Source organism: Lycorma delicatula, chromosome 8 (genome assembly GCF_047948215.1).
Source record: "Lycorma delicatula isolate Av1 chromosome 8, ASM4794821v1, whole genome shotgun sequence".
Lineage (NCBI taxonomy): Eukaryota > Metazoa > Arthropoda > Insecta > Hemiptera > Fulgoridae > Lycorma > Lycorma delicatula.
This window is the reverse complement of record NC_134462.1, coordinates 121,414,007-121,439,238: the sequence shown is the minus strand read 5'-3', so window position 1 is coordinate 121,439,238 and position 25,232 is coordinate 121,414,007. Positions and strand designations below refer to the sequence as shown.

At 32.4% G+C, this 25,232-nt stretch overlaps 1 protein-coding gene across 1 annotated transcript in view; it reads right to left on the bottom strand.

Moving 5' to 3' along the window:
• Ddr (discoidin domain-containing receptor 2) overlaps window positions 1–25,232 on the bottom strand; it is a 597,456-nt gene that overhangs the window by 179,979 nt on the left and 392,245 nt on the right. Inside the window, exons 5-6 of the mRNA XM_075373682.1 lie at window positions 18,027–18,174; window positions 6,034–6,210 (exon numbers count right to left, since the gene is read on the bottom strand). Coding sequence (XP_075229797.1) covers window positions 6,034–6,210; window positions 18,027–18,174 — 325 coding nt within the window. The remainder of the gene's footprint in view (window positions 1–6,033; window positions 6,211–18,026; window positions 18,175–25,232) is intronic.

The following is a 25,232-nucleotide window of genomic DNA, read 5'->3' as shown; positions in this document are numbered from 1 at the left end:
AGGGGTGATGGTGTTACGCTCGAAATAAAATCTTCTTCTTTATCGGGGAGCTTTAGCAAAAACGTTTTCTTAAAAAAATCGAAGTTTTTATCGAGATCACATATTACCAAAAAAATGTATTTAATATTCATCCCCTCCCCAAAAAATTACTTTATATGTTTTTCTTTTGTTAGTGATTATCTTGTTTTAGAAAAGGAAATACGGGAAGTATTTTACAACTATATTTTTTACAACGGTAGGTCTTTAAACAGTTATAAAAACCTTTTGCACATCCCACTACAAAGCGGTAACGAAAAATATTTTTAAAAAAAATAGCCAAAAGTTTTCACCCCTTCCTAGAAAATTACAGTTTATTTTATTTAAAATTATATGGCTGTATCTTTGTTAAACGATTTTTAAAAAGTTTTTTTAAAAATTTATTTCCATCGCTGAGGGATTATTTTTGAAAAATGAATCTTTGACTTTTTTAAATTGCATAATACAGTATTACTCACCATATTATTACGAAGTAATAGCAAATTACAAAGAGAATATTAATTAAAAGAGGTAAATATAAAACGGAGGAAAACGAAATTCTTATTAATTATGTATCGTTCCAGAAGAAATACGCGTTTAAAAATTTAAAGAATGTTTTGAAATTTGTCAGTAGTTCCTGAGATTACAGTAGATAAAAAAAAATAAGAGTAAATTTTCGTTTACAAACGATTTACGTGTAAATCGTTAACAAGAAGGCTGTCATAAAGATTAGGACAGTGAATAATTTCTATTCGGTACAAGCGATCAAAAAATAACACATTATTGTTTACTAACTTATAACGGGTGATTAAAAAGGATCTTACAATTATTTCGGTAGCATATTTCTCACACCGATATAAGAATAAAAAAAGTTTATATAAAAGTTTATATAAGTACTTATCCGGTTTCGGCCTTCATCCGGAGGTCACGGGTACGAATCCCGGTGAGGCACAGCATTTTCACACACGCTACAAATCTTTCATCTCATCCTCCGAAGAATGCCTAACGGTGGATCCGGAGGATAAAAAAAAAACGAAAAAAGTACATATCCGGCAATAGTTTGCCGTGTTATGTGTTTTAAATAGATGAAATTCATATCTAAAGAACATGTTGAAATATTTTAAGAAAATTTAGAACGCATGTTTAAACAGACATTCTCTACAAAATAATAAGGCAGAGTCGAAATCTACAGCTAAATTATTTCGTTAAACTGAATTAATTTTCTTAAATATTTAAAACTTAACTCTATGCCTGTCAGTGTTATAAAAAATGTATTATTACTATTTATTAATATCTTATAAAATATAATATTATCTCTCAAGACTCTTTTTTGAACAAATAAACAAATTCTCAGGATACAAAAATTAGCTGTCAGATTATTTTTTGACAGCGTTAAATATAAAACATAAACGACATTTAGAACAAAAAAATCTAATTTTGTAATTCGATTATTTTTATAATTATGTATCCACAAAAAAAAATTAATAGATACTTGTAACAAATAACAGAGCTATTTTTACGCGACAACATGATAACTCAGTTTATGAGAAATTACTTTATGGTTTTTCTATTATTTTAAATAACTTTATATTCGGAGCCAATCAGTCGTCGACTAGGTTGATGCTATTTTCCATTCTTTTCTGTGCAAATCTTATAAATTCAACATATTTACTGTAGTAAATAACTTCTTGCCTTCCTCTAGAGTTCTGAATTAAATACGTATCCCACCAGTATAGCTCGAATCTTTACAACAGTCTACCGCAAATTATTCTTCGTCTTTCTGTTTTTTCTAAAGTTTGCGTTTCATTCCTTAAAGCGCTACTCTCCACACATTAAATTAAAACCTTTTCCACAATTAAATATCTACACTCTCTACGATCTGGAACAACGAATAGATAGATGTAACGAACATTTACAATCGACTTGAAGGAGAGAAAGCTCAAAAGCAATTATCTCTTCTACATTCTATTTTACTCTGGCTGCAACCCGTTAACAGCTGCCGATGAGCGATAATAAAATGAAAAACGTTTTACACCGCAAATTTTTGTAGTGAAAAAGTGTGGATAACAGAAGTTATCTCGAATCGATTATCCTGTGTCATTCAGAAGTATTTCTACCTAAGAGAAGGAATAAATAACTTACCCGATCGCTAAAGATCTTACAACCGGTATTAAAAAATTAAATTCCTAAATTCCAAGATATTTTTACGAAACTAACATCACTCTGCAGATGTACATTTAAATAATACTATTTAAATAGCTTTGAATCTCCTTATCTTCGTTTTAATTGTATTTAAATATATACAAAATCATTTAATTAAAAATTATTTTCACGTATTCTAAAAGTCTTCTCTGAGTAAGGTTTATCTTAAATCTTGTTCAGAAATTAAGAAGCAGTTTCTATTACTTATCTACGTTTCATAATTCGTTTAATATAATCTGCGAGTATGTAACATAACTACGTACGAATTTGAATAAAACATTTGTTTGTAATTTTAATGTTAACTAAAATATCATTATAGTTTGGTCGTTTAAAATTACATTTTTACAAACGAGTTGGTTTTGCTTTCACAATAAAACTTTTAAATTGTTTTTTAACAAAAAAAAAAAATTACTTAATTCAACGTATTTAATCGTAAGATTTCCTAAAATTTATTTATTTCCTACATTTTACGAACTTCCTTTTTTAGGATTGTTAAGAAGCGATTAAAATTAACTAGAAAAGAGAGAAAAAAGTATTAAATTCCTATTCCTTACGATGAGACGAAAGTACAGTAAGATATTAGCATGTAAATCTAAAACTTCAAATATTAACGGTTTAAGTTGAATTTTTCAACAAGAATAGCACTAAATATTTACAGTTATCGTAAAATAATGAATAACAAATAGAATATTATTACTATTAAGATACAGTATATAAAAGAATAACGCGTATGAAAATGCACGGCACGTACATTAATGTTACGTCAAAAAAAACTACCGCCATGAGAAGACCGCATAATTTTTACAAAAACCAAAAATTAGCAGGTTTAAAACAGAGCAAACTAAACAATAATAATGTAAAAAAAAAAATGAAAGAGCGAAAAATTGTGTACCGAAGTAAACTTTCAGAATTTTTAATAACTTCTACCGCCATATCGTATCTAAAAAAAATAAAATTACGTCACGTGTTATTACTGTTGTTTAATTTTGTATTAAAAAAAAACTTTTTAATAAATTAACACGTAGAGTATTACGAAAGAGGAAAACTGAAAAATTTATATTCATGATATTTTATATAAAAAAAGGGGATAACTGCATAAACTTTTCTTTTTTCGATGAAAATAAAGTTTAAACTCTTCACTAAAATAAATACATTTACGGAAAAGTATTTCTTAAAGTAAACGTTAAATAAAATTAATAAACTATTAATCTCGATTCTGAAGTAGACTACTAACGTTTTTAAAAAGCATTAACTGTTTATGGTTTGGAAATAGTCATTTTTTTCTCAAAGCAATAACATTTCCGAAGAAAGTTTTCCCAATTATCACACTATTAAAAGTAAAAATAAAGAAGGTTTTTAACGTTTATACCTATTTAAAAATTGTTTTTTATTTCGAAACGGTCTACTAGAGACCGTGCCAATATTATTTCTTTTTTTGCTTGTTTTCCACATTTGCATCATTTTCAGGGAGTGCACCCGTTTTTCTTCTATCCATTTTCTTGCGGCGGTTTCTTTAATCCTTCGTCCGTAAGAACCGTTGCATTATAAATGATTACCTGATACCGGTGTTCTTTGGTGGTTGTGTTTCAATTAACCACACATCTCAGGAATAGTCGAACTGAGAATGTACAAGACTACACTTCATTTACACTCAATACAATATCATCCTCAGAAGTATTATCTAAACGGTAGTTACCGGAGGCTAAACAGGAAAAAGAGAGTACCTTAACCGACTGCTACACGGATAAACAAGATTCTTCCCACATGTAAAATGGGATCTTAAAAGCATATAAGAGACAGCATTTCACGATCATACCTCATCTTCAGTTTGCTAAGGCTATATAATACTTGGTGATAATATATGTACCTAAGAATTTATAAATTATTCTTATATCGTTTTTTTGTATGTCGCATTTCACTGTTTTATTATATTTTTATAGATAATATTAATATAGATAATTTCATTTTATTGTAGTAAAACTTCTATTAACAATTTTGCATTGTTTGAAGTAGGATTTGTATTACATAGGTCATAGGTTTTTTTTTTAATTTGTGTTGGCTAGCACCGAATTCAAAAATAGTTATTTGATGTAATTACTTTTATTTAAATTAATGAATAAAAATATAATTATTTGAAACCTTTTAGTACTATTATTTTTTTGAAATTTTTTTTGTAAATTATTTTATTTCAAAATTTTTAGTAGTATCTAGTACTTATATATATATATATATATATATTACTTTTTTTTTAACCCTGTCTCCCGAAATCAGAACCCCAATTAAGCATGAACACGGTTTCGGGAGGTGCCTTCGCCTCTAGCTTCCAGATGAGGGAAACGCCAGGCCCGGCTATGCCGTTCCCGGCCACCATCACCCAGCAACCGGGACTCTGTCCTCTGTTCTTCGCCTCTAACGGGGACGTACATGATCTGAATGGATTCAAAAGATTAAATAAACAAATTTTCGAAAAGTTTTGGAACATACAGTACGTCTAAGCTAATGACTTCAAAATCCAAAAATAAAAGATTACTGTTTGGATAGAATAAAGTACAGAAAACGTAAAGTAAAGAACACCGGTTGAGGTACTAACTTTACGTAACTTTACGTTTAATTTGTGTTGGCTGGCACCGACTTCAATAATTGTTTTTTTGTAAATACCTTTACTTCGGTTAATAAATAAAAATATAATTATTTGTAACTTTTTAGCATTATTCTTTTTTGATTTTATCGTTTAAAAATTATTTTATTTTATTTGGAATCTTCATTATTTACTTTAATATTATTTCACGTGTTGTTTTCATTTACTTCAAACAATATGGACTTTTGTTTTACCTGATAAATTAATTCCACACAAACGCTTGAAGCATGTCTGTGGAAATATGGTAATGGAATTTTGTAGCGTATGAGAAATGCTATGCCTAACCGGGATTCAAACCGGGACCTCCGGATGAAACCCGAAACGCTACCTCTCCGCCAAGGAGATCGGCATTCAATCGCATTTATTATTTTTTTTATTCTATAATTAATTTTGTATTTTGTGATGATGCTCAATATTTTACCACGGTTTCCCTTGATCCTTCAGCAGATTTTTTTTTTTAACAATGGAGTAGCACATTTACACATTCCTGACAGATTCTTCATAATCTATTATTATAATTTACCGATCAAAATAAACGATTTATATCATATTTGGTAATGAGAATAAATTTTCAATCTTTATGCAACTTTAGGCGAGTTAATAAGCTTCAAACCCGTGGAATACTTACGTAATCATGTTCATTAAAAAAAAAACCACAGATTTTCTTATTTTTTAATTTTTATTTAATTCCTGTATCGAAAAAAGAACAATTTCTTGTTTTAGTAACACTGATTACCTAAAAAATAATAAACTGTTATTACACGATAAATAACAAATTTCATTCAAATCGCTTTGGTAATTATCGTCTTACTGCAACAAATTATAATAATTTTATTCGGCTAAGAACACCTCCAAAAATAGAAAAGCGCAATTTAATTTTTAACAACTGGTTTTAATAGCGCCGAATAACTGATACACATATCAAAGAATAACTGAAATTATCAGATAAATCGTTCCAATAAAATTATATATAGAATAATTTTAATTTTACTTTTGTAACTTTAAAAATAACGATACTAAAAATTTTGTACGTAAATTAAACTACAGACAAAATGAACGTTTGTATTATATTCTACTATGTACAGAAACGTAACCTTTTTTCACACAATAATAATAATAATATCGCTAAGGTAATTTAAACAAAATTCAATAAAAGTTAACAACTTCCTCTTACTTACCTCTTTCCTGATCCTGAGGCTCAAAATGAAAATTATCATTACCACGGTGACCATCGACAAGTTGTCCTAAGCCACCGGTTAATCTGTCAGATTCTTCACGACCATCGTAAGTTGAATCTCGTAGATCAACATTACCTCTAATTAAACCTTGTGGCATCGAGTAACTAACTAAACCGTCTGTAAGGAAAAAAAAACAGAAATGATAATAAAAACAATAAAAAAGCACATAAAAATTTAAACTTATTAAAAATATATAAATATACGGTATTTATATATATTAGAAGAATAACTAAAGAACATCAGACAGTAATCCTAGTTACCTTCTTTCACTTTAGTGAGGATCTGATCAAACGGTATACAATTCATTCGGATATTTCCAAGAATATTAATACCTAAGGAGCGTTTAATAAACAGAAACAATTGTTATGTAATAAGATAGAATACGACATGAGGAAACGTCCAATGAAGTGCCCTTTTGTAAGGATATAAAACATTGATATAAAAAAAAGAAAGGTTTGAGGCATTTCAACTGCGGTCATAAATGCACGGATCGGAGAAAATTAAAAACAGATCGTAATGAAAATCAAAAATTAATAAAATATCAAAAGTAAAAAATAAGTAAAAAGAAAGCTTAATCAGAAAAATTCAATTGTTTAGAGAAAGATGAAATTTTCTGTAATATATCGTGAAAGAAAAAGATCGGTTCAAAACAATGTTAGAAGCAACAGTTTAAGTTATAAAAGAGATTCAAAATTATAGGCGATTGAAACGTTAACGAGAACGAAGAGGAATTTAAAAGAATGGCTGAAAATAGAAGAGACTGAAGATGAAAATAACGCAAGGGATCTGCCTCAGACCAGATATCTTTAAAATAATGATATATATTTTCATAATCATCATCATGGCATTTCAAAAACGATTTGTATTAAATGTATTATTTTGTTAAAAAATCTAATCGTAAGCGGATTTACACATTTCTTTCTAACATTCAACAAACATTTAGGACATGTTCTTGTGGTGAAACGAATTTTATATAAACATAGGTATGAAAACGCTTCGTTAGCAAATATTGGCTAGCGAAAGATTTCGCCCTGATTTCTGTGTCTTCGGTAAAATTAGCCCAAATTGTAATTCTTGGGACCCAAATGAAGGAATAAAATTAACGGATTTATATGAAATCTGACCAAAGTTTCCGGAACAGTTTTTTAGTAGTTTTCAAGAAATCTGGAATAAAAAACAAAAGGTTCGGGTCGACAATCTCACTACTTTATTTTTGGCGTACTACAAGTTTGTTAAATAGGTTATAAACACAAAAAAGTTATAAATAAAATTTGTAAAGAATTAGATTCTGAGTAAAATGGCACGAATGAAATACACAGAAACTACGAGTAAATACAAACGTAAGAACTTTGAAGTTCATTATAAACATTAAAATGGGGCAGATTTAAGTAGATATTAAAGACGATTTCTTCTTTCATCTTCCATCCGGAGATCCGGGGTTCGAATCTCGATCAGGCATAGCATTTTCACACACGCTATAAATTATTCATCTACCTCATCCTCTGAAGCAATACCTAACGGTGGTCCCGGAGGTTAAAAATAAAAACGGTATTAGACGGAAGAAAATGTTCAATATCACGAAACAACAGAAAAAAATATTTAAAAAAAATAATAAATACAAACACGCTTCAAGTGAACCTTTGCTTATATAAACGTTCTTTATTTTCACAATAAAAATATCCTCTCTCTTTTTCCTGTTTAGCCTCCGGTAACTACCGTTTAGATAATTCTTCAGAGGATGAATCAGGATGATATGTATGAGTGTGAATGAAGTGTAGTCTTGTACATTCTCAGTTCGACCATTCCTGAGATGTGTGGTTAATTGTGAAACCCAACCACCAAAGAACACCGGTATCCACGATCTAGTATTCAAGTTCGTGTAAAAATATCTGGCTTTACTAGGACTTGAACGCTGTAACTCTCGACTTCCAAAGTAGCTGATTTGGGAAGACGCGTTAACCACTAGACCAACCCGGTGGGCAATAAAAATATCCTGAAAGTTTGTTACATTACTTTAAATCACGTTCTCTTCCTGTTTTTATCTCTCTCTCTCTCTCTCTCTCTCTCTCTCTCTATATATATATATATATATATATATATATAGTGATAGTGTGTATGTTTAATAAGTTTAAAGCCCGAACAAAAAAAAACACAAACATAAACATTAATTTAATTACAGAAAAGAAGTTTTTATTTTTATTTGTTTCAGATCAATTTTTAAATATTTTAAATGATCTTTTGGATTATGTTTTCCGATTGATAAAACGGTTCATATAATAAAGTACAGCAACGCTTAACTAACCTGTCAACCGTTAAACGTAAACAAAAATTAAGCGATGTTCCTACTTCAAACGATATTTTTCGGTTTGATTCCATCACACCTTCAAGCCGTCACATAAGGAAAATGAAACATTTTAAATGAAAAGAGTATACGGTCGTGATAGATCATTTAAAGAACTTTCAAAAATAAAAATTCTATTAAATAACTTTTCGTCATGATAACTCTACCAAAATGGCGGCCATTTAATAATCTTTACGGCTAATTTCAAAAGTGACTTATAGTACATCCCTAATAATGATTTAATACCGAAAAATAGCTTGTTTTGAGGTTGGAGGTTTGCTAAATTATATGTTTTTTAATGTTTTACTGTCGAGCAGTTTAAAAGGTTCTGTAGATCACTTTTAGAATTATCATTATTCTCGTATAAATATCCGGAAGTCTCCAGATATTCTGTACAGCTTTCTGATTTCGCGACCCGTAGGCACCCGCGTCCATTTTCGTGACGCGCGAGTGAAGAGTAGACTTGTACGGACTCGGTGGACCGTACCCGAGACGCGTGATTAATTGAAACCCGACCACCGAAGAACCGGTATCCACGATCTACTATTCAAATTCGAATAAAGGCGATTAACTTTATTAGGATTCGAACACGAGAACTTTCTCGACTTCGAGATCAGCCGATTTACGATGACGAGTTTTACCAGTAGGTCGACCCAGACAGTTATCATTAACATTAAATGGCTAAATCTGATTAGGAATATAGTCCGAAGTTTGTTTTTTTAAATTATTATTTTTTTCAATACTCTTTAAAACGATGTATTATAATCTTACCCTTTTCATTAATATTTTTGAGTTGCCCCTCCCCCACGGTTGCTACTGCCGTTGCGGTGCTTCAAGTGTGGTGGACTCACCGAAAAAATACATCGTTTCGAGGTCGGCGCATTTGTTAAGTATTATTTCTCTACGTCAAACGGTTGAAAATTTATTTAAAGTTTGTTGTTTCGCTAACATCCAACGTATATATAATACAAACTCGTGTTGAGTTTGGACTATCAGGAAATTAACATTTAAAACATCCGAGTTAAAACTATTCACTTTGACGTAATCCTTCGATAAAAAGGTTTAAAAATGGATTTCTTTTTTAAATTATTTATTTGAAAATTCGTAATTTCGTAAAATAAATAAATATAAACTAAATTACAATTCTAAAACTTTTCGTAACATCGTATCTACTTAACGACGGACCAGATGTTTCGATTTCAATTGAAACCGAACTATTAAATTTTATCGATAGTATAAGCATTTAAATACAGATTAAAATTAAATACATACTTACATATTTAATTTAAATATATATAAGTGAAATCCACTTTTTTAAATTAAGTATAAATTTACTTTGATTTAAACGCGGTATTTAAACGCGTTAACCGTCGACCTGCAATAAACGCTAACCTGTAACGATGACAACCTCTCACCGATTCTAGAAAGCGGTTGTATTTGTTGTACATTTATTGAATATAATCACGAGTTACAGAAATAACACTCCCACGGAAACACATGTGAACATAAGTACTAAGAAAAGTAGAATATTACTCTGTAGTAAATTCTGAGAACCAATAACCGCATCGTATATTCATATTGCAATATAACCTTTTGTAACTCAAACAGAATAAACGTCGCTTAATAACGTATCCTGTTTATTTCATTACAAGTACGTTAACGCTATTGAACTTTCCAGTTCAAAACACAATGCAAATTAGAATGTTCTAATCGAGATAGAACCGTGATATATTGTTATTTATCGGTAAACTTACAAATCAAATAAGTAACGATTAATATAGAAAATGAAGCCTAATTAGATGGTTAATTATAATTACATCTGAGTAGAGGCAGTGTATATAACAAACTATTTCATAAAATAATAAAATTCATTAGTCTATTACTTTAAATTATTTATCTTAATCGTTCTTATATCTAAGACGCGTGAAACGTAATCGATATATAAGAATCATTTATCAGAATTACCTTTTCTGATAGTAATTGTTTTAATTATAAAAACCAGATCGTGTAGTACGCACAACATAAATGTCATTTGTAGGGAGGTCTGAATATCACCTAAATTTCTATATATGATTAAAACAATGTACACAGCATATTGGAGAAGAATAAAACAAAGAAACTACTTCACTCCTCATATCAGAGATGTACTGTTTTGAGGAGATCCTCTTGTATTAGTTGTCTATAATCGTTCCATTATGATGCTTAACAAACATTTCTAAGTAATTTTCATTAAAAAAGGAATTAATTCGCATATATAATGTTGCATACATCATATATCTGAATTTTTATTTACTTTCTTAGAGTACGGCAGATATTTTATTTTACAATTATACGTTAACCGTTCGATCACAGTTACCAATGAAAGATGAATTCTGTAACGTATGAAAAACGCAAAGCTTGACCGGGATTCAAATCTAGAATCTTTCTGATAAATGACAGAGACGCCAGCGTTCCACCCGATGTTGTCGGAGAGATGCACTTATTATCATCATTATTTAATGAAAAGGTATACGCTATATATATGTAGATCATATAGAGGGGCTAGTCGTTGGAAGAGGGGCAACAACAATTAAATACGGGTATTCAGCGCGAGCGTAGAGAACATATAACGTTTTTCAAAGTATACGCTGAAAAATTAACAGAGAATTAATATTAGAAGCGTTGTAAAGAGAGAAAAGAGATACTACGTAGATGACTACGCGGGTCGGGTGTTTTAATCGAAGAAGGAACAAAAGTTCACAGTGAATAATTTTGTAAGATCGGGAGGGATAAATACGAAGTACTGAAACGTAGTTATGAAGGAGATTGGAGAAATTAAAATAGGCATACAAAATGAAAAAAATATCGAGAATAGAAGAAAAGCAAAATTTAATAAAGATAATACAAAGAGGATAGGTAGGATATGCCCCGATTATGATCGGGGCATATCCTACCTACAAGTTCTCTTTAGCGAAGGATCGTGAAAGAAAAATTAGAAGAAAGGAGAGAAAGAGTTGGGATTTTTGGAGACGTTAAGAACGGAACAAGTTATAAGCAAATAAAGGAATACGATCACGCTTGAGAACAATGGAGCTCATTCATTTAAACGTGAAAAAACAGATACACCGTATTAAGCTTTTGTACTAATATACTAAACTGCTGTCGATCGATATGGTTTTAAATATTTCATCATCGCTTAAGATAGATTATGTTGCAAGTTTAAACTTCTGGTCATTTTACACGTAATTTAACAGATCATTATAAAAGGCTTTTTTTTAATTTTAAGTTTTCTGAACATTCTTTTTAAATACGTTTAAAAAAAGTTTCCCGTAGGGTTGAGAATGCGATAATTTTTTTAAAAAATTCAAATTTAACGAAAAGTTCTACAATTTTTTAATTTATTTATACGTGTTATCTTTCTTTAGAGACTGTAAACAGATTATGACAACCGTAAAATATCTTCTCAATAGATAAACGTGGAAAAATTAAATTCATAAAATGTTCTCATCGATCTAATTTTCAATATGAGACCACCAATCATCCCATTAATCCAGTGGACTCCCGTGCAGAACAACTCGAAAATTTTAAGTAAAAAATGTAGGGTTGTGACACACCATTTTAAAGGCATTAAAAAAAATTGACGTAAAAAACCTTGGGCTATGACAGACCTATCCAAAATTCCGACCGTTTAATGTTTTTCACAGCCAATTTCAAAAGCGGCCTGCAGTACATCCCAAGTAAAAATAGAGCGTTTTGTAGTAGCAACATTTGGTAATTTTTTTTCAATGTTTCACGTTAAATAGTTATTTAAGAGGTACTGTAGACCATTTTTGTAAAACAAAAACTTTAAACGGCAGCCATTTTAGTTAATATTGTCGTAGTCCGAAGTTTTTATAAAAAAAACCCTTTTGCGTTTAATCCCCTTTAAAATGATTCGTCACAACCCTACCTTTTCCTTTTAATTATTTTTAAATGCCCTCCCTCCGTTGAGGTCTCCTGCGGTGTAGTGGTCTCGTACCAAAAAAATAGATCGTTTTGAGATAGGAAATTTTCCTAGATTTCATTTTTCTACGTGTAACTATCGAAAAGTTATTTAAAGTGACATAATCTTTGTTAACACTCTGTAGTATATCTAAGAAAATAAGTAAAGCAATAAGGATGTTAATTATTCACCAGAAATAAACGCTAAAATTTCGAGTTCTGTACACACGACGGTAAAACTTAATGTTGTCAGCTTATTTGCGTTTGTAAAAATAAAAAAATGGGCTTATTTTTTAAAGATTGACCAATACTATTGAGCGAGCGTACACATGAATATGTACACGTACACTCAACATGTGCTCTTTTATCGCTCGCTATTTATGTTAAAAGAAATCGGTCGCTTGTCAAAGAATAAACGAAGTAACTAAAATATTGCAGAATACAGAAAGGAAATTGTAACGCGACACATCTGTTGCTTAAAAAAAAAAATAAATAAATAAAAACCTTTAAAAATCAGTACCATCAGTAAGAGTGTAGCTCATCTTCTTAACTAAAATAGCGATGCCATTAGCCTGGCTATTTATAAATAACTAATCGTAGGAATTATGGAAGGACAACCGATTAATATTTTTTTCTTTTTACTTCATTACTGTTAGAGCATTATGTCTTTAAGTTAACTGCACGTTTAAGAAGGAAACTTTATTTAATAACGAGAACGTTTACTACTAACACTGACCGACAAAAATACTGCCACAAAGAATCCACTGTCGACCAAAAATGTCACCGCTTAGTAATACTATATAATTACGATTAAAAAAATACATAAAAATTTATAAGCCAAAAAAAAAACCTAAAAAAAAGTCCATGATATGTCCATGACGTCGGCGTTGGAATAAATTATAATAAAATTTAGTTCGATGTGCAATTACAAAAGTTTAAAATACTTAAAAATAAAAAAAATTAAAAAAAAAGCCATGCGATGTTGTTTTTATAATTTCCTATATTAGCACAACGCTTAAAATTTAACCCTTCACTCAATGATGAATTTGACAATTATACAAATTATATTTACCGTTCAGTCGTTATCATTTTATTAAAAAAACCCGATCTCCGCCACGGAGTGGTAGCGTCACGGTCTTGCATCCGTAGATTCCGGTTTCGAATCTCCTGATCAGGCACGGCATTCTTTCATACGCTACGAAATTCCTTTTCTATATCCCACGCGTAAGGTTTAAGCTTATGTGGCGATATCATCGAGCAAAAAAAAGAAAAAAAAATTATAAAGAATAAACGTCAATAACAGTGCGTTAAATTAAAAGTCGAAATTAGCACGAGCTCAATCTTATTATCAGATACTCCTGTTTTATGGTATTACTGAGTTTCTAAAAATATTTAAATTTACCGCTCTACCTTTGCGATAATGAGTGTAAATTACTCTACCGCGGTATCTCGTTTAGAAAAATATATTTGAAAAACTTACAAATCGATAAGTTGAAAAAATAAAACGTTAGAAAAATAATGTCATCGAATAATTTTCTTTGTAGGGGAGGTTTTTACTTATACGATTGTAATGAGGTTTTGAAATAATTGTCGCTTAGATAAGTTTTCGTTTAGACAAATACAACAAAATTAAAAAAAAAATAAGCTAGGTGGAACAATTCTTCTAACGGTCGATACACGCATGTTATCTTTCCAAATGTTAGGGAGCTGTGAGCATTTAGTTGGGTTTCCGCCGATCGATATACAACTCAATTCTCAATAGTTCGGTTCGGTTGACTCCGGCTTGTGTCCGAACTGTAGGGTCAATAACACTGCGGCCCATGTCCTTTATGTATGTCCCCGGTACGAGGCTGAACATACCAGAGTTGTAAGGGAACCCGAGAGAGCGGACTCCTTCTTTGATCTGCGTGTCGGCTGGAAGACTTGCAGAGAATGAACTATTGTGGCCGACTTCCTTCGATTTCTCGTCCTGAGCAGGACGGCTGAAGGGGTGTAGTAGAGTAGTACCTCGGGTGGCTAAGGACCGCCTGGGCAGTCGATTGGCCTGAGGAAGGCGTATTGGCGTCGAGCCACGGTTATATAGAAAAATGTGGTGATTATTTTAACGTTAGCAATCGGCGGAACGGCAACTGTTCTGCCGACGGCACGGGTTACCGTGCAGCCGTGAGGTGTAGCACCGTTTTGACCAGGGCAGTTTGAACGAGGACACGTCACTGTCGGCGGGGTGGCGACTGCACTGCCGAGGGCATGGATTCCATGCAGCCGTGAGGTGTAGTGGAATCTCGACGAAGAAAGTAAATGTCACGCGGGACTCTGCGATGGAGCTGAGTGGGAGTAGGAGGTCTGTCCGCCTCTCCCTGGTAGACCAGACCGGAGTCCGTAAATTAACCTAAAGTCACAGGTATGAACTGAAGTAGAATTCACTAAGGGAACTAGGACTAAATTTTGTTTTCGCGAACAACATTTCTGGTGTACAGAGAATATGTAGCGATCAGTAAGTCGGCCTGAATGATGGTTCGCTGTCATATAGTGTTTCGCAGGAGGGATGTAACTCGCTGGTACCATCTTAAATAGCGGGGATGAGGTTTCTTTTAACCAGTAGCTTGCTGAGTGGTTCGTATTTAAATGTAATTCGGGCATTAAATGTAGTAAATAGTTGATACAAGGTAGTACGATATAGCAGACGTGTAGAAATGTAGTAGTATGTAAGAATTAGAAGTCATTGTGCGATTAACTTTTGTAGTGTGTAGATGATAAAGACGCGGCAGGTGGAAAACCCCTGTCCAGCGCATTACGTGGACGAACCCGGACAGTGAGCTCTGTGTACGGTCTGCTGTCTGGCGTAGGTTTCTATAACGGGGACGCGGAGGGAAAGTCTGCAATACGGCGGGTACTATGCACTGGTGTTCTCCTGGCGGTCTGTGCTGTATGGGCAGCGGTGCGGGAAGAGAGTCGACCACTGCAAGGAGTGTCGGTAGGGACACAACCTTCATAAAGGCCTTTCCTAAATAACTCGGTCATTCGGCGAGCGGAGAGGTACAGAGGCTTCGTCGAGGAACTTAGATTCGCGGGGAATAAAGGGCCGGTCGGAGAGTATCCGATGATGGCGAGAGCTACTGGACAAGTGGGACTTACATCGTTCAGGGAAGTAGCAGACGGTAAGAATAAAACGACGAAGGTCATACGGTTGACAAGTCGTATAACTGCCAATGAATGTTTGACTGCCCTGCTCTTGGGGTGGGGGGGGGGAGAAAATTTGTCACTCACAAGCGGAGAGTCAATGTGGCGAGAGCCGCAATGTCGGACCGTGTGAGAGTTCCTTCATGCGGTTGCTTTGTTCAACCGACATCAGTAGTTTGCCTACGGGAAAAGACTCCTACCGCACTGCTGTGGGAAGCTAACCTAGCTATATATATGGCTGACTACCAGTCAATTAAGGCTCCAAGCGCTTTAATACGGTGGACAGGTATTTGCTGGCATTCAGCGACTTAGGCGTGGCAGCGAATTTCTGTCTAGACGAAATAAATTTTAATTTATGGATGTCATATATATTTTTAGTAGCTGAGGGGGTGCGCCTACCCATTTCAGCAAATGTATGACAAATGAGCGGTTGAGACACATAAGCCGGTGGTGTTTGGCATCGCGCTTAGTCCGCTCACGCTGTTAGGTAAGCTCTAGGAGCTATTTAGGATACTATTGGACAGTCGGCACGCGGCCGACTGTCACCTTAATCCGTTCGGCTACACCAGCTATTTAGGATACTGGTCGCCAAACTGTTTCGAGGCTCAGTAGCCGTTTGTGGCACAGACATTCGGTCTTATGCTTTAGGGCGACCGAATGGAGTGGTGGCGGTGGTAATGCCAAGCAAACCGATCAGGGGACACCGTAAGATAACGGGAGATGCGGTGTGTGTGATCGCCGGAGTCAAACCGTTGGACATCAAAGCAAAAAAACGAAAGATGATCAGAGAGATAAGAAAATCGGGTGCGGGACTGTATAAGAAGATCAATCGGCAAAGGGACCTCTACAAGAGGAAATGGCTCACGGTTGATCATTACACTTCCAAAGCGTTATCTGGGCATGGAGATTTTAACAAATTGTTTGGATTCGGATCGGTGCCAAGTCCTGACTGTCTAGTGTGTGGAGTCCAGGAAACAGCGGAACACGTGCTCTTTGAATGTGAGTATTTTGATGATGAAAGACGGCGGTTCATGCGGCAGCTTCGTGAATTAGATGTAAGGTTTAGGTTAGCGGATATTTATAATGATAAATTAGCATATAAGAAATTTAGTTAATATGTTAAAGACTTGTTTACAAAGAAAGAAAATGCTAGATTGTAAGCTCTAGTAGGTTATAAGAATGGAAGATTGTCCGTGGGCGCGTGGAACGCAGGAACATGTCCGTAATGATAGTGAAGATTTCCGATCCGTGATAGGATAGATAAAAAAGAATAGGGTGTAATGGTCGGTAGGTCTACCAAGGTGGTCAGGTTGCTTAAATAATTAATTAATTTCTTAATTATTTGAGGAAGATACAGTTAGAATTTAGTAGAGTAGAGAATAAAATTGTAAATCGAGTAATGTCTTATTAGAGCAACATTTTGTAAGAAGTTCAGAAGATTTTGTAGAGTTATAAGACGTAGCCGTAGGTAATTGAGTAGTAGGAAGTACCCCACCCCCCCAAAAAAAAAGAGACACCGGTACGAGGGATTAGCTTGCGTATTAGAGGGGAAAAAATTTGTAAGCGAACCACCCAGCAAGTTAGATATTAGGAGAAAAAAAAAAAGAAAGAAGAAGTCTGAGGCAGAAGAAACGAAGAAAGAGGATAAAGAAGAAAGACCCCCGTCTCTAAGAGTTTTAAAAGAAGGCGAAATTTCAACGCAAAACCAGGCGTAAAAATATACCCGAGGATGCTACGGAATCAGCAGCTGAACTGATTGGGAAAGATGAGTGAAGCAAGAATTCCACGTTTCTATTGTAAAATAGAAAGGAGTACATAAAACGTTTTTTGTTTGATTAGTATGAGGACACTTTAATTACAATAGATAATTGTTTCGATTCAATTAATTTCCTATGTAAAAAAACTAATTAAAAAATTACATTTCTTATGTTTATTGAAGTACAAAACACGGTAAAAAATGATTTAAAAAACAATACATTTTACAAAAAAGGGAGATTTACGAAATTTAAAAAAAATTAATACTATCTCTTTTAATAATGTGATTTTTTTAATAAGCTAAAAAACTAAACACGTGAATAAAATATCCATACTTCAGTCGCTTTTGACACAGCCTCCTCTCAATATCTTTCTCGCGTTTTTTTCTCCCTAAAATTAGATAATTATCTAACACAAAACCTAATATTTCCAATTTCATAATAGTAGATTAAACTATTCTTGAGATATTACAACAGATATGCGAACATCATAAGTATTATATAGAGGCCTTTTTAACCTACATTTTTCATATAGATTTCAAACGAGGGGACCTGAAAACATAAAAAAATCCGGTTGAGGGATCATTTTTTTACTGATAATTTTACAGTACTAGCAATATTAAAAAAAGTAACGTAAATAGTTAAAATTAGCAAAATTATGATAACAGTAAATAATAATAATAATATTAAAATATTACCTTTCCAAGGACAACCTAATAATTCCACTCTCATACAAACTGTGCGAACGTGAATGCTGTATGGAACAAAGCGTACTTTTGATGCCAATAATACAGGATCTAATTTTTGTTCCACTACAGTATACGTGTTTGTATTTCCAGGCAGTATCTGTAACAAACAAACAGCAAAGATATATTTTCAGTAAATAAATAATTCCTGAACGTTAAAATTATTATTTTTTTAACAGATGAGTGGAGGTCCTCATTTCAAACCGTTTGTACCTTTTTTTTCTCGTTCAAGTCTTAATTTTATTTAATAGGAATTATTAATATTCCGTAGGGTACCATTACGATACCTTACTTAAACGTTTTTAAACGAAAAACTTTGTTATCCTTAAAAAAGATTTGAAAATATTTGTCGGGTTAGAAAATATTATAATCGGGTTAGAATCTATTGCCTCATGTAAATCTGATACTCAAAGTATTTTTACGAAAAAATGTTTTTTTTTTTTTAATTTAAGAAATACTAGTCGGTGGAAATGTTGGAATAAAACTAAAACATATTTTCGTATTTCGTAAAACCTTAGCCGCATTTGTATAAGTTTTAACTAATTTCTCAGTATTCCTTTTTTTATATTTTATCAGGACGCAAGTTTGTAGAAAATTTATTTATTACCGATGCTGTTTTTAATACGTTATAAGATTTTTATACTTGAATAAGACCGAATATCATCAGAAAATATCTTGGCTACTTAAAGGGCATTAAATTTCGTGAAAAAGTTTTCACATCCTTTCTAACCTTTAAATAAAATTTGCGATAAGGGATTAATAAGGCTCCGTAACCGATTGTGACCGAAATTAGACGGCATTAATGCTACAAATACAGAAATCCTGTAAAATTTTATCCGAATTGGTTCATCGACTCTGGAGATACAGACTAAAACACTGCCTAATACATACATGCATACATACGTTATGCATTTTCCTGGAATTCTTCCGACGTTAAAATTATGTTCTTCTGTTAGAGAGGGTTAGTAACACTTTCTGATGCTAGTACCATCAAGATCTGAAAAACTCTCCGATATGCAAAATTTGACCCGATTTGACACGCTTTCCTTAATATGGTGTATGTATGATGTGCATTATAATTATATGGCCGGGAAAGAAAAAATATTTAATAAAATAAACTTTAAAAAAATAAAACCGAATAAAAGAATCTACTAAAAATTTTTAAATAATAAATTTCTTCAATTTTTCTAATAAATTTTTAATTAGTTGTTAATACTATAATTTTTTCTTTCATAGCTTGTATGATAATCGGAAAATCAAAGAAAAAAAATCATTGTATTCTGTACACAATTTTTTACTCCGATTTAAATTATTTTAACCGTACTTTTAAACTTCAATTATTTAATATGTATACAACTAACAATTTAAAAATATTTAAGTTGTATTTCACTACAATTTTCTGATGAAGTCCTTTAATTTTAAAATTCTTCTTTTTTATTTATTTATTTCTTGCTCTTTTCCCCCAAAGGTAAAGCCGTATTAGATGCGGCTTTAGGAATCGTTGTCGATACTATGTTGAGAACGTACGTAGCTCGAGTAATTTATTGTGTTCGGAGATGACAGGCAATTTTATAAACTACTTCATATTGTTTCATAATACGCCTACAAAGTTACAATAAGAAACAGAATTCGTTATTCTTCAATAATGTTTCTAGTTAATAATTTACGATGTAAATGACATTAATACATTAATAAACTTCATTAAAGCCAACAATTAATGTAAGTTAATGGTTACTTCTTAAATTTCCTACAATAAAAAAAAAATTTAATCGATTCCTTTGAATCAACTCTTGATTTTTCGTGACGCATTATTCGAATAAACGAATATTCGACCGATATCGGTTCGTCCATAGATGTAGCTCTCAAGTGAATTTTTTAGACGCAGTTATGTACAGAAACAGAATAATTACGTAAAAAAGTAGTTATTGACACGATAAATAAACACAAAATCGTGCCAGATTTCGTAATTAGATCCGTTGTAATAGCACATATCGAGATGAATATTTTAATATTTTCCTTCTTTTTTATTAAAAAAACAAATAAATCAAAAGGAGATAGGCAAAAGCCTGTATAGCTTTCGAAATGAAAGGAATTCAGTCGGTATCACAACATAAAGAGTAGATAAACAAAAATAAACTTAGATAACATAAAAACATTAACAAATATTTTACGTAAATATATTTTTCAAAAATTTATGTACTCATAATGTAGCCCAAAACATGAAGATAAAAAAGTAGGAAGTAAAAAAATAAAAGAAGGTTTTCAAAAAAATCAGGCGTTAGAAAAAGAATACAGATAACGATAATTATGAAGGTCGAAGAAATACGACAAGAAAGACATTTAAAACGATGAGAAGAGACAAACTGCGGAAAAATTTTGAAACACTACAAAATGATTGCGGATATAATAGCGCTTTAAAACATCCGCTAATTTTCTATTATTGTAAAAGGAAGATTGTAAAGTAAATACTGAAAAGGAAAATAAAAATTAGAATAAATAAAAGAGAAAATAAGAATGCACGATTAGGTTAAAGGATCAAAAGTTAGGTTAAGCTAAATCACCTTGTAGTAGTAAGTCAATATTTGGAAAATAGTAGCGCCAAGAATAACGAGCTTATTTAAACGAACTTTTCGAAAAACCAGTAAAGCTTCCGCTATATTTGTTAATTGCAAACGTTTAGCGAATATTTTTGATAATAAAATTTTAAAGTTTTACCGACAAAAAACTTTATTCGCGCTGCGGGTGCATTACGAAAATAATAAAAATTAACATAAGTTAATAAAATATTATTACGTACGATCGCATCAAAACAAAACATTAAAGAAAAATCTTCCTAAACTTTTATTTACTGATGTAAAAAAAAAAAAAAATCTAATGTTATTAAACCGCAATGAAGGGTCGTTCAATAATTAAACAGACCAATCAACGACTGAAGTAAAATTATTATTTATTTAATTAGATTACAATAAAATTTAAGCTACTTTTCACTATAATTCCGGTTAAATTTATTCAGTTGTCCCATCATTCTCTGAGCGTTTTTATCCAAGTAGCAAATAACTGTTCACTCCTTGTTTGTGACATACTTGTACCAAATTCTTGACCGGTTCATTACTTTTGAACTCAGTGCCACGTATAAACTCTTTTAGGGCAAAATAAATATCTGACGGCGAGAAATAGGGAATGTAAAGCGGCGGATGCGGCAATATCTGCTGAACCGACTTTGGAATATCTTCTCGTGTCTTTTGAGCGCTATGAGACTGATGTTATCAGAGAGAACTAGGATGTATCCTGCTTAATGCGGGTTTCGCTTATTTCCTAGCACGTCATATTGGCATGGAGAAACGATAAAGAGAGAGTTTCTGAACCCTTTTTTTTTTTTTTTGTCTTCAGTCATTTGACTGGTTTGATGCAGCTCTCCAATATTCCCTATCTAGTGCTAGTCGTTTCATTTCAGTATACCCTCTACATCCTACATCCCTAACAATTTGTTTTACATATTCCAAACGTGGCCTGCCTACACAATTTTTCCCTTCTACCTGTCCTTCCAAAATTAAAGCGACTATTCCAGGATGCCTTAGTATGTGGCCGATAAGTCTGTCTCTTCTTTTAACTATATTTTTCCAAATGCTTCTTTCTTCATCTATTTGCCGCAATACCTCCTCATTTGTCACTTTATCCACCCATCTGATTTTTAACATTCTCCTATAGCACCGCATTTCAAAAGCTTCTAACCTTTTCTTCTCAGATACTCCGATTGTCCAAGTTTCACTTCCATATAAAGCGACACTCCAAACATACACTTTCAAAAATCTTTTCCTGACATTTAAATTAATTTTTGATGTAAACAACTTATATTTCTTACTGAAGGCTCGTTTAGCTTGTGCTATTCGGCATTTTATATCGCTCCTGCTTCGTCCATCTTTAGTAATTCTACTTCCCAAATAACAAAATTCTTCTACCTCCATAATCTTTTCTCCTCCTATTTTCACATTCAGTGGTCCATCTTTGTTATTTCTACTACATTTCATTACTTTTGTTTTGTTCTTGTTTATTTTCATGCGATAGTTCTTGCGTAGGACTTCATCTATGCCGTTCATTGTTTCTTCTAAATCCTTTTTATTCTCGGCTAGAATTACTATATCATCAGCAAATCGTAGCATCTTTATCTGAACCCAAACTTCATATATGTTATACGGGAATTGTGAGTATTACGATACCTACCGAGCAAGCTTAGTTAGTCGACACGTGAAGGATATGTCTCGATCGCGTTTGACTGTAACCACGGTGTAACTGATGTTCGATAATAAAGAAAAATGTTTTAAGCGATTTGATTACGAAGACGTGTTGAAGAGATGGTTTTTTTTCTCAAGATACATATTTAACTGATATTTGTTTGCGTTGCACAATTCCTCACGCATAAGGATATAACATTTATCAAATTACACAGGAACTAAATTTAATATAATTATAGGAATAATGAGTTCGTTGTTTTTTTTTTTCTACTGTTGCACATAACGATTTGAAATAGTCCTTCAGTCGAGAGATTATAATCGGATCCATACCTGTACTACCTACTTGTGACGATAAATCTAAGCGGCATATCCGGGTACCGGTCGAGGGGGTTTCGCTCTATAATCCACCTACGCTGTTCAAAATTTCAATTAAAAAGCAGTTTTTATTAAATTCTTTTACTTTTACTCCAGAAAAGGAGGAAAGACCCGTATATGACCGTAATGAGACCCTGATGCTCTCGTAGGTCGAGCTGTATGTGACCGTAGGCTAGTTGCTGTAGGTATAGTTCAGGGGCGGCCGCTTTCTCTAAGATAGGAATAATCTTCTGGTTTATAGATAGAAAAGTGTGTAGCGTTGTGTAAAAAATGAACGAGGGAAGGTTCGAAAAGCCTCGAATCCCGAGATATTAAGGAATGCAAAAATTTTAAATAATGATCTTTAAGGGTATAAGGGGATTTACATATTTCAAAAGTAAATTTCAGAAGTAAAGTCTGCCGACTGGTTTTATTAAATATTACATTGTGTAATTAATAACCGGAACCGGTTAACAACTCTTAATAAAATTTGTAACATTACAACAAGATATTAAAACTTAGATTATTTGCGAAAAAAAATAAAAAATAATTCCATCGATGAGGAATTTCATTAAGAATTTCGGTTATTTTTACTAAAAAGAAGTAAAAATAAAAGTCGTTAAATAAAATCCTTGAGCTATACGAACAAATTATTTGTCACATCGGAAGACAAAACTTTAGTTCATCTCCCCGTACCTCCAAATACGCGCGTCACACTCCAGCGCTATCCCTCTAGTAACATCCCTAGGATGCGTATTCCCTTAGGATGACATCCCCCATTACCTGTCACTTCAATTTTGTGATCTTCACCTCAACATTTAAAGTTTACACAAGCTTCTCGTCTGGAATCCAGGCTCCTATACTCTTTTATTTCTAGCGATGCGACAACTTTCCTTCTTCGGTACGAAAAACAAAATATAAATATATAAAATGAAAATATACATCTACGTAACACACGGTAATTATTAATAATGTTTTTCATTTATTTTTTAGCCCGACAGTAAATTATATTTTTTTAAGTTACAAGGAAGAAAGGAAATTAAAAAAAGAAAATTAATTTAAAAAATAAGATGAATTACGTTAGAGATAGTTCATATAATGTGAATTATTCAGTAATATACTATTACCGATGGGGATAAACTGATTTATCAATTTACAGTAAGAAGGAAAAATAATAAAGGTTGGTTTAAAATACAAACGACTGTTTTTAATTATTTTAAAGCACGTATTGCACTCCAAGTACAATAGGTACCGGTTACGGTTGATTTTTCTAAGAGTATTGACGGATGTCCAATTAATATCTGCGGTATATTAAGTGAAGATGTCTCTTTATATACATAGGAATGAATTGCACCTTTTATTTCGATGAATAATAATATATTTGACTCGGTTTGGAAAATAACTAATAACTACATCACTCTTAACTTTCCTTGGTTTTCCTGGTGCGAATGATTGCTGTTTTCTGATATAGTTATGATATTTTGGTCGTAATGTTACAGTTACGGCCATTGTAACAGGCAAAGGAAACATTTATTTTATTAAAATAGAAGAAAGAACCGTAAACTTTATTCTTCACAAAGAGGATGGAAGATATTTTATGAGATGTACCCTAGATTCTAGTCAAGAGTTACGATAAACCGATCCTAAAATAATTTCGTTTTAAATCGATTCGGACATTCTTGCACGTTGTATCAACGAACAGACATAAATTAAGAAACTGTTATCTTATTTGCTAACTATTTTGAGGAGTTGGACAAAACGCAGACATAAAAAACGTGATATTTCAGCTGTGAACAGACGGAAGAAACCTCGTTTTTTTATACGGGTAATATCTAAGCTAATATTACTAAGAGAAAATAAACAATAACAAAAAAACGAATTTACATAATTGGGAAATCAATCCTAATAAAAGAAAAATGGAATAAAATGAGAGACAATAATAATTCCCAGTTATTTTTTTTTACAATAAAATTAAGTGTTTCATTGTATCCAAATAAACACAAAATTACAACTAAAAGTAACAAAGTAGTGGTTTCTAAGAATATAATTTTATAAACGTTTCAACAGTTAGATAAATTTCACAAAATAAGATGCAATTAATCTGAAGTAAAACTGTTTCTATATTTAAATACATATAACAGTGTTTAAATATTTCAGATATACAAGGGAAAAATGTTTTAAATATAAAATATGTGCGGTAATTATACTGGTTGTACTATAAATTTACCGATGAGTTTGAAGATTAATAACGCGCTTCATACTAACGGTAAAAAGTGGAGGGTGGTCTTATTTTATTCCCGTATCGCTTCTCGGTTAAACTGTTTTTTGTCTTCAGTCGTTTGACTGGTTTGATGCAGCTCTCCAAGAATCCCTGTCTAGTGCCAGTCGTTTCATTTCTGTCTACCCCCTACGTTCTACATCCCTAACAATTTGTTTTACATATTCCAAATGTTGCCTGCCTCCACAATTTTTCCCGTCTCGGTTAAAATATAATTTTTTTATCGTTATTCAAATCGTCTTAAAAAAATGAAATAAATACAAAAAAAAATAAGTATCCAGTTTTCTGTTGTTT